General features: G+C 46.6%; 1 protein-coding gene across 1 annotated transcript; it reads left to right on the top strand.

The window, feature by feature from the left end:
* Positions 1-456: 456 nt before the first annotated feature.
* LOC307095329 (nuclear RNA export factor 2-like) lies at positions 457-8,107 on the top strand (the record flags this gene model as incomplete). The annotated part of the gene is made up of 14 exons (XM_079764561.1): positions 457-693; positions 1,680-1,763; positions 1,875-1,979; positions 2,094-2,174; positions 2,290-2,359; positions 2,496-2,584; positions 2,703-2,810; positions 2,983-3,092; positions 6,118-6,225; positions 6,345-6,403; positions 6,508-6,623; positions 6,724-6,766; positions 7,330-7,402; positions 7,936-8,107. 14 exons carry the CDS (start codon positions 457-459, stop codon positions 8,105-8,107), a joined length of 1,455 nt encoding a protein of 484 aa, XP_079620687.1.
* Between the last annotated feature and the right edge of the window lie 2,878 nt (positions 8,108-10,985).

Here is a 10,985-nt window from a genome sequence, read left to right as displayed (position 1 = left end):
GCTCCATTTGACATTAAAGCTTGTACTACACTGGCAAAGGAAGCACAGCTTGCTGAGTGTTAGTGGAATCAGTGTGGTGGGTGATTGGGTTTGGGAAGCATGAGAGAGGGTGCTTCCCATGTATTGGAGGGGTTGTCAGAGAACTCTGAGAGAGGCAAGATTCATATGCCTTCCTGATGTATGGCTGGCATCTAGTCTAACAGATGCATTCACCTCTGTCCTTTATAAATCCTACGCCATTTTAAAAAGGTTCGCACAGTTACCTCTTTCTCCTCCTCTTTCCTCCCCTCTTCCTCCTGCTATTGCTCCTCCTTCCTCACCCTGCACCATTTCTCCCCTGATAGCACCATCTCTCAGTTACCTGGACAGGCAGAGGATTTTCCTTTCTGGGGTTTGTGGGATTGATCTCTTAGGGCAGGTTGGCATTTTGTTACCCTGCCTTAGTGTTCGTCCAAGATGTGGTACATGATAAGTGAGTACACATGTGTCTCCAAACTTGTATTTTTGTTCCTTGTTTCCGAAGACAATGATGGTTATAGCTCACTTCAAGGAAGAAAGAACAGTTGGGGTCCTTTTCGACGTAATTTTGGCAACAGGACCCGTCATTATCAACATGGTGGATATGAGCTTCAGCCTCCACACGTCCTGAAGGATGATGGATACATGGAGATGAGGGGAGTCCAGAGGTACCCAGTCAGACAGTAAGTGACTGGGAAGCCTGGTTTTCATGTAGCAGCCCATGGGGCTGTGCAACACTCACTGCCTGCAATTTTGTTTTTCTTCTCTCACTGGAAAACTGATGAATGTTAGAAGTGAAATCATGGTTGAGCAATCCTAATTATAGTCCTGGTGTCAGGGATGAAGGATGTATAGAAGACTTAGCATTCATGGCCACTCTTTTTCTCTTCACTCCCGCCCCCCCCCCCCCCGCAGCACTCCGTATACCATGAGACATGAGAAGAGGAGAGTGCAATGGCATGATGAAGGCTGTCTCCGTGTTACTCTATGGAATAAGAGAAAATATTTCAGGAGAGAAATGGGGGAGAATACACAAGATCAAACCATGGGGAGTTGGTTCAAGGTCACAGTGAGTGTCCGGAAAAAAAAATCTATGGAGTATGAAGGAGAGAAAGGTCAGGTGGACTATGGTGGTCTCATGTAGAGATGCTCGGTACTTTGCTGGGGAGAGTTTACAATTTGTCCTTTTTATTACTCCATCTAAGGGCAAATTCAGAGAAGCAATATAAGGAAACAGGCTGACTATATGATAAACAGGGGGCTGTCTAAAAGGAAAGGTGGAACTACTGTCAAGGAAATGGAGCAAGTCCACACTAGATGTCTCAGTTTGGCTCAAGCTGGATGTGGAAAATGGGGGGTAGAGTCTCTGGAAAACGTCTCAGAGGGGCAAGCAGTGTCCTAGAGAGGATCTCCTGGAACTTTATAAAAGGAAGAAAATGTCTAACACCTTAAGTTGATTATGGGAAGGAGAGTCTCAAATGGAGAGAGAATGTATTTAAGAACTCCATATTTGTCACAAACATAAGAAATCATGTGAGTGGTCTTTACTTTAGAAGCCCTTTAAAGCTCAGTAGAAGGTAGGAAAAGAACACTGGGTTAGGTCTGTTCTCCAGCCTTCTTTCATGTTGTCCCTCCTGTCTCCATGCCCCTTTCACCCTTAGGTTGCCTGTGGAAGAAAGTACGACAGGACATGGCTAATGGATTCTATCCAGAGCCATTGCAGTGTCCCCTTCACTCCAGTGGATGTAAGAGAGGATGGTGAAGCCACTTGAGGGGGCACAGGGAAGGGAGAGAGACCTGACTCAGCTGGGGCCCGTGGCCTCTGACACTATTGTTGTTATCTTCACTCCATGTAGTTTCACTACGTGAAAAACAGGGCCCAGTTCTTTGTCCAGGATGCTCGCGCTGCCTATGCATTGAAGGATGTCAGCTACAAGATTTGTGACCAGGAGAACCAGAAGGTATGTGTCAAAGTCATTATCTGTACTTAGTCCTGGGGCAGGAGGTCATGCAGAGCTGGTCACCTTCTGTAGGACTAGAGTTCCTGGTGCTAACCCCGCCTCTTCTTCCTGCAGATAGTTATCTTTGTCAATATGTCTGCTGTACCTTACTCTGTGCGGGATAAGTTGGAGCCAGAAATAATGGAACAGCTAAAGGTAATGCAGATTCAAGGGTATATGTTTGCCCTCAGATCCCTCCCTTTTCCTCCTCCACCCTGATTTCCTTGTCACCACCACAGCCTCAGACTTCTCTCTCCATCTCACTCTGCAGCTGGCCATGTGCAAACGATATGATGTCTCTCAGAAAGCTCTTGATCTCCAGTTGCTCCGCTATGACCCAGGTACAGCTGGCAGCAGTAATTCTAGGGCAGAGGGTTCTGCCTGGGAGGGAGACTTAGGGATGGAAACAAGGGAAGGTTTGGTGCTCATCCTGGACCTCTCTCAGCCTTCTTATTTCCTACTCTTGGCTTCCTGAAGACTTGGTGGACCATGATGTTGATATAATCCTGAATAGAAGAAACTGCATGGCTGCCACCCTGCAGATCATTGAAGAGAATTTCCCTGAGGTGAGGCCTTAGACCCAGTGCTGGTGTTACAGTAGGGGGTGGAACAGATGGGACAGTGGGCAGATTTGTCTCCAAGGTCCTAGATGGTAAGCATCACTCTAACTCTTCTTCCCCAAAGCTGTTGTCCTTGAACTTGCACAACAACAGACTGCGCCAGCTGGATGGCCTGTCTGATATTTCACAGATGGCACCCACAGTCAAGATTCTGAACCTTTCCAAAAATGAGGTGAGAAGAGGGACAGATCAAAGTTGGGTTGATATGGGTGGTAGTGTTCATCAGAGTGATGACAGGAAGTAAGCGAAGGTACCTGAGGGGAAGTGAGTGGGCTGTGGGTTCAGGGGCTGGTATGTCCCTTTTCCCTCGGACTATTTTTCAGTTTTCCCCCCATATTTCTCAGCTTAACTCTACCTGGGAGTTGTGCAAGATTAAAGGCCTGAAACTGGAAGCGCTGTGGCTGGAAGATAACCCTCTGTGCAGCACCTTTTCAGACCAGTCCACTTACATAAGGTCAGTGTGAGCCCCTCGTACCATTCCTGGGGTCCTTTGACTTCTGGAAGCCTGAACTACCCCTGACAGTGCCATATCGCAGATGGTGGCAGCCCTGGTCCTCTGGGAGGACTAGAGGCCCCACAGTCTCTTCTCTGTGTCCCTCGTCTGTGCTTAGAGGTCTTCTGTCCTTCCTCTGACCTGCTTACCCATTCTCATTGTCTCCAGTGTGGTTCCTTACTCTGCATCTAGTTTTCTCTGGCATGCCCACCAAAAACATGCTCCAGGATGCAGAGCTCCCTTTCTCCTGCCACCAGGGCTAGGAGTGTTGAGCCTCGAGGCAGATACTGCTGATCTGGACTGAGAAACTTCCTCCACCACAGACTCATGCTGAGATAGTCCTTCCTGCTTCTGAAACGATAGAGTATCCCCAACCTATTCTGGGAGGAACCCCTTTTCCCCTTGCTTGTAAAGGGTCTCCCTCAAATCCCAGGTCAATGTGGGGACTTTCCCACCCCATGCCAAGGACCCAGGCCCAATTTGTTTCTTTAGTGCAGTACCAGGAATGAGCCATCCTTAGTAGAATCCAGGGTTCCCTAGTCAAGGGGCTAGAAGTGAGCTGCCACCGCCCTGGCGGGTTTGGCTCAGTGGTTGAAGTGTCGCCCCGCAGACCTAAGGGTTTCAATTTTTAGCATGTACCTTGGATGCAAGTTAGATCCCTGGCCCCTGTTGGGGTACATGGTTGGAAGCAACCAGTTGATGTGAGAGAGATGTTTCTCTCTCCCCCTGCTCTCTTCCTTCCACTGTCTTTCTAATGATCAGCTACATTACATTGACAACCTCCACACCTGCCCTCAAAAAATATCCTTAGGTGAGGATTGAAAAAAAAAAAAAAGTGAGCCACCAGCAATGAGTAGGGGGCCTCTGCGGCAGCAGGGGAAGGCAGACGGCAGAGGGGTTTGAGGAGACAGAAGGACAGTCCTCTCAGGGCCACTGACCATTCCTTCACACAACACATCACCTGCCTGGTCCTTCAGAGGAGCCCTGGGTAGCCTGACATGGGTAGGATTCCTCAGAAAAGAAACCAACTAAGACAGACAAAGATGCACAGGGGCCATGAAGAGAGAAGGTGGTTTTTATATGAGTGGGCCACAGATCCCCAAGGTTAAGCTGAGCTGCAGCCTGGCCCTTTAGTCCTTCTGGGAAGGTCTCCTGATCCTGTGGGTGGTGTGTTTCCCATGCCCAGTTCACACTGAGCTCCCACAGGTAACAAAGGCTCAACGAACATTCTAACAGGCTAACAGACACATGCTTTCCATTCCTGCTTGGAGACCCAGGGCCAGCCAGGGGCAGAAGAAGGAAAGGGCTGCTGCAGGGGAGCTATGTCCCTTTTCTCTTTTCTTCTTCTCTGACCCACCCCCACTGCCAGGGCAGAGCTTCTTTCCCTTCCCTTTCCTTTTTCTTTTTCCTTGTCCTTTGTCTCTACACTTTGATGTCTTCCCAATCTCCTATTTTCACTCTCTTTCTGTCTTCATCCTTCTCCCTTCCACTCCCTGTCTCCTAATCCCTCCCTCCATCACCCCCTTGCCCTAGTGTCCTGGGCCATCCCTGGGGCATGTCCTGTTCATGGCAGGATGCTGGACCCCAGTGAGGTGGCAGAGCCCTGGGCCCCCACCCCATTCCCTCTTCTCTCTGGAGCCATCAGTGTGGCCTGGGAGAAGGAAAGGGAGGCAGGGAGGGAGAAGGAGCTCTGGAGTCTGGGATCCAAATGCTGAGGGCTGTGGCACTGAGGAATGAGGCAGGGCCTTCTAGGCAGGAGTTAACCAGGAGGATGGAGAGGGAGGGAGGGATGGAGGGAAAAGGTGAGGGATGCAGGAAGGAAGGGAGGTAATAGGAATGTGAAGGTGTGGAGAGAGGTGAGGAGACTGTATTTCAGAGATTCCATGTGGCAGGTGGTCAGTGCTCAGCAGGGAAGTGGACCCAGAAGCCTTGAAATGTGAGGCTGAGGAGGGCAAAGGAGATTCTGGGTGGGCAGAACATCCGTCTCTGTTCATTACATCAGTGTTTTAAGTAAATGGAAGCATTGCAACCCAAACTATCAACCACTTCTTTCTTTTTGCATTTGGACAGCGCCATCAGGAAATACTTCCCCAAGTTGTTACGCTTGGTAAGTGCCTACATTCATCATCTCTTACTTACATTGACAACCTCCACACCTGCCCTCAAGCCCTTTGTGTCTTGCTTAGATTACATGTTTGCATCAGAGCCTTCTCCATTGTGGGGGACATGGATCTCTAAAAAAGACATGAAGATGATATTTATGAAAATGTACCCCCCCCACACACACAGAGACAGAAAGACAGGGAGAGAAAGTGGGAGGGAGAGAGAGAAAAACAGACACACACACACAAAAGTTGCATAAAGTAGTATGCATAATCCATGGACACAGACATTTATGTGGCAAAGGCCTGGGTGGGGGTGGGGGAGGGTTGGGGGTGGTGGAGAGTACTGTTGCAGGGTGGAGAGAGACAAAGTTAGGGGATGGGGGAACACCTGTAAATGAGTCAACCATAAAAATAAACAATAGAGACTTGCAGGACCTCATAATGCAGACGCCCACTGGAATCTTGCCCATGGAATTTCCTGGGGCCTTGCACTCCTGACCTCTCACCTTCACCATCTTCTGGGCACATCCTTCCCATAGTCATCCAGTACCCCCTCCCTGTTCTATACTGCTAACTTACCCCTCCCTTCTCCAGGATGGCCAGGAATTACCCAAACCGATTGCTGTTGACATTGACAGACACTGCTTAATAAAGCCCTTAATAAAGGTGAGGAAGAAACATCAACACTTGGGCTATTGTAAGGGAGGTTTTATCAACCACGTGGTCTCAAATGTCTTTGATTTCAGGAAAAATGTAAAGGATCTGATGTTATGAAGACTCAAATCCTGCAATTTCTGCAGCAGTAAGTACCCCTGAAAGTTTTAAAGTCCCTTTTGAGATCCAGTCCATAGAGGTACACTGTCTTCATTGTCCCCTCACAGATATTACTTGATCTATGACTCTGGAGACAGACACAGTCTCCTCGGTGCTTATCACGATGAGGCCTGCTTCTCTTTGACCATTCCCTTCATCCAAGACAACCCAGCCACGTGAGTATCACAGTTCAGACTCTCATTTGGGGCGTGTGTCTCCCTAGCAGAAATCTGCCACCTCATGGAAACACCCCCACTGTCTGGAATTCCACATCCTGTTTTGTGTTTTCTCCTAGAAGCAGCTTGTTTGAGTACTTCAAGGATAACAGGAATATGAAGAACCTCCAGGACCCCAGTGCGTGTGGGATGGGGAGGATTGGGCAGGGAAAGGGGGCATGAAGGGTCAGTCATAGGCCTCAAGATGTGGCAACCCTGAACTTTTCTGTCCTTCCCCCATAGACCTGCGTTTTCAGCTGCTGAAACGTTCAAAACGTGACATTGTGAGCTCTCTCTGTGTGTTTCCCAAAACTCAGCATGACCTCAACTCCTTTGTGGTGGACATGTGGTTCCAGTCGGTGAGCACCCTCTTCCTCCCTGGGGCAGGCCCAGAAAGATGCAGCTGGGAGTGAAGTGTATGTGGAGACTGAGCACATGTGGTCTTTTTTTTTTGTCCAGGAAAACCTGCTTTTCTTCTGTGTCAACGGAGTGTTCAAGGAAAGTGAGTGTGTGTAGAGACCCCTCCCCAGGTCCCCCACTGCTCCCTCCTCCAGGCTGGGCTACCTCTCAGAACTCTCACAGCTTCCTTGATTCCTTCATTATTCCCTCCATGTTCTCCTGCCTCCAGACTGCCCCCAAACCAGCCGGGTCTGACCTACATCCATGCCTATCAGCCCTGCACAGCTAGGGTGATGAGTACACAAATGTGGGGTTTGATGGCTATCATCCCAGATCCTGACTGTGCAAAATAGATCCATTACTAAACTTCTCATTTTCCTCATTTGCAAAATGGGGATAACAAAATACACCTCTTGGGTGGCTTCCAAAAATGAATCAAATGAACTAGTGAAGTGGTTGTCCCAGGGCCCAGCACATCGTAGGTTCCCTCTCAGTAGAAGCAGATTTCTCCTAATGTTGCCCTCCCAATTCCCCGCACCCTGACTCCCAGAGAATAGTTGTCTCCTTGGGCATGAGTATGCAGTCCCACCCTGACTTGGGAATGCTGAGTGAGTGTGTGAAGCATGTGTGACTCCAAGGGGGTATTGTTGTTTGTTGTTGTTGAAGTGGAAGGAAGGTCTCAGGGTTCTGTGCGTGCCTTCACCCGGACCTTCATCGCTACCCCTGCCAGCGATTCCAGGTGAGTGTTATGCTCTGGGTGGGAACATACAGCCCAACCTGGGCTCAGGGCTGTGGGAATGTGGCAGTGCATGTTCTCAGGGTTTTCTCAGTGTTGCGGGAAGCCAGCAGGTTGATCCAAGGAACAGTCCTGCATAGGGCTTAAGAGCGTGGGCTCTGGAGTTAGAACACTGAAAGTGCTTCAGGTTTCTTTCAGGTTCTCTTAATGGCGCCAACACTCACTAGATTTGTACCTGAGTGAAATCACATGACCCTCTCTGTGACCTATGTCTTCCTCTGAAAATGGGATTAAACTGTCCTCTCCCTGGGGCTGTTTCACTGAGTAAATGCAATGGGGCTAGGGGTACAAATCTAGTGAAGCTGGTAGGCAATCTCTCCAAGGGTTGGGATGTGGGAAGGGAAGAGGAATCTGGGGAGCAGATAACAGGTGGGCATGGGAGGAATCTGGTTGCTGAGTGGCAGTGGAAGCAGGATAATTGTTGAGGGTGTGGGGTTTTCCATCCATCAGTTGTCTGAGGTATCATTTTTCCCCAGTATGTTCATCATGAATGATGAGCTGTTTGTGAGGGATGCCACCCCAATTGAGACTCAAAGTGCGTTTTCTACCCAAGTGACCACACCTTCCTGCAGCACTGGGCCCACCCTCTCTCAGGAACAGCAGGAAATTGTGCAGATTTCCTTCAGCCTCTCTCAGATGAGCATCTAGTTGTCTCAGAAGTAAGTGATGGGTATGCATGGGATAGGAGGGAGCTGGGAGGATTGAATAGTGGGAACTTGCAAGTAATTATTTTAGATCTTTTTTTTTTTTTTTACAAAAGTTCACGTGAAAAATACCTTAATTTTATGCTAATATATTGAAATATAACATTTAGTTTTCCTGCTGGACATACTGTTTTGAAACTCGTTTATTAATTATTAGCACCATCATAGTTTGCTGTAAGTATATCTTAGGCTACCTTATTTCTGCTAAGAACTATACATTAAGCAATTGAATTCCAGTAGGCCATAAGCTATTATTGATAGATATTTGTCTTTCCACTGCTTTTTCAACATTACGTGGAGTGCCACTTGGTCATTCTGGTGCATACATCTTGGTAAATTTGGAGGCTTCTTTCTGCGGCAAGATTTAGCAGTGACATTGTGTGGTCAAAGTGTCTCCACTTTGGTCCTAAGAGAGGTCATCTGTCCTCCCCCACCACATGTGCTTTTAGTACAATGAATACATGATCGCAGCTCATTAAAAAGTGAAGTCTGAGAATTCAGAGATAAAAGGAAGTGTGTCCCAGGCTTTTAGCAAGGCCAAGTGGACAGAAGTCAGGTGGCCTGGGGATGAATCTCAGTGCTCCTTGCTCTGCTGTCTTCACAATGCTCTCTCTTGACTTTTTCTAGATGAAGGGCAAGATCCCAGAGGAAGCCTTCATGCAGTGACCTAGGATCTTGTAAACAAAGCCCGGGAAATGAGCCTTTAGGTGCTCTCATTTTCATACTCATCATATTTGTTATATCTCTTTTGCAATCTGAGGCCACATCCATGACTAAGGTTGAAGCTGGACTAACCAGGAATCCAAAGTTTACCTTGAAGCCTGCCAGTTGTTCTGTACTTTTCCCACTCAAGATCCCTGTTTATTTTCATATTAAAGAGTTACATTGCACATTGTATGTTTTGTGTCTTGGATTGTTCTTCCCCTGTCCCAACATGAGCCAACAGGGCCAAGACCAGAAGGTCCAGTCTTCCCCTTCATCCATGGAAGTCTCTAGCATTTATTTATTTTTTATTTATATTAATTGAATTTATTGGGGTGACATTGGTTAACAAAACCATATAGATTTCAAGTGTACAACTCAACAAAGCATCATCTGCACACTACATCGTGTGCCCAAAGTAAAGGGACTTTCCGTCTCCATTTATTTATTCTCCCTTTGCCCTCTTCCACCTCTCCCTGCCCCCCAATTTTCCCTCTGGCTATCAGCATACTGTTGTCTGTGTCTATGTGATATATATATATATACACACTTTTAACAGCTGATAGCTCAACTTTGAAAATGAAGTGTATTTTATTTTTTAATGTATCTTTATTATTGAAAATATTACAGATATATCCTTTTTTCCCCATTGACCCCTTCTAGCCCATACTCCCCCACTTCCCCAGGCCTTCACCACACCATTGTCTGCATCCATGGGTTATGCATATAAGTTATTTGGTTAATCTCTTCCCACACACCTACACACCCCCGCCTTCCCTCTGAGAATCAACAATCTGTTCCATGCTTCTATGTCCCTGGATCTATTTTGTTCAGTTCATTTTGTTCTTTATATTGCACATATGAGTGAGATCATGTGATACTTGTCTTTCTCTGACTGGCTCATTTTGTTTAGCACAATATCCTCCAGTCCCTCCAGGCTGTCTCAAAGAGTAAGAGATCCTTCTTCTGTATTGCTGCATAATATTCAATGGTGTAAATGTATCATAGCTTTTTTTTCCCCCTGAGGCGTAGAAGTGTTTTATTGGAGAAGATTTTTATTATTGTTTAAAGTATTACATATGTCTCCTTTTTCTCCAATTGATCCCCCAGCCACTCCCACCCCCCAGGACAAGCCCCCACAGCCCCAGTGTCTGCGTCCATTGGTTATGCTAATATGCATGCATACAAGTCCTTTGGTTGATCTCTAACCCCCCTCCCCTGCCTTATCTCTGAATGTGGATGGTCTGTCAGTGTTACCTTATTTCTGGATCAATTTTTGTTCATCATTTTATGTTGTTCATTATATCCCACAGATGAATGAGATCATATGATATTTATCTTTCTCCGACTGGCTTATTTCACTTAGCATAATGCTCTCCAGTTCCATCCATGCTATTGCAAATGGTAAAAGTTCCTTCTTTTTTATAGCAGCATAGTATTCCATTGTGTAGATGTACCACAGTTTTCTAATCCACTCATCTGCTGATGGGCACTTAGGTTGTTCCCAAATCTTAGCTATTGTAAATTGTGCTGCTATGAACATAGGGGTGCATATTTCCTTACTGATTGGTGTTTATGGTTTCTTGAGATATAGTCCTAGAAGTGGGATTACTGGGTCAAATGGGAGTTCCATTTTTAACTTTTTGAGGAAACTCCATACTGTTTTCCACAGTGGCTACACCAGTCTGCATTCCCACCAGCAGTGCACGAGGGTTCCTTTTTCTCCACATCCTCACCAGCACTTGTCGTTTGTTGATTTGTTGATAGCCATTCTGACAGGTGTGACAGGTACCTCATTGTTTTGAAATGCATCTCTTGGATGATTAGTGATTTTGAGCATGTTTTCATATGTCTCTTGGCCTTCTGTATGTCCACTTTCGAAAAGTGTCTATTTAGGTCCTTTGCCCATTTTTTTTATTGGATTGTTTATCTTCCTTTTGTTAAGTTGTATGAGTTCCCTGTAAATTTTGGAGATTAAACTCTTATCTGAGATAGCATTGGCAAATATGTTCTCCCATGCAGTGGGCTTTCTTATTGTTTCATTGAGGGTTTCTTTTGCTGTGCAGAAGCTTTTTATTTTGATGTAGTCCCATTTGTTTATTTTCTCCTTAGTTTTTATT

The sequence above is a fragment of the Cnephaeus nilssonii genome (genome assembly GCF_951640355.1).
Source record: "Cnephaeus nilssonii genome assembly, chromosome: X".
Lineage (NCBI taxonomy): Eukaryota > Metazoa > Chordata > Mammalia > Chiroptera > Vespertilionidae > Cnephaeus > Cnephaeus nilssonii.
Note: the sequence above shows the minus strand (reverse complement) of the source record. Positions and strands in the feature narration are given on the sequence as shown.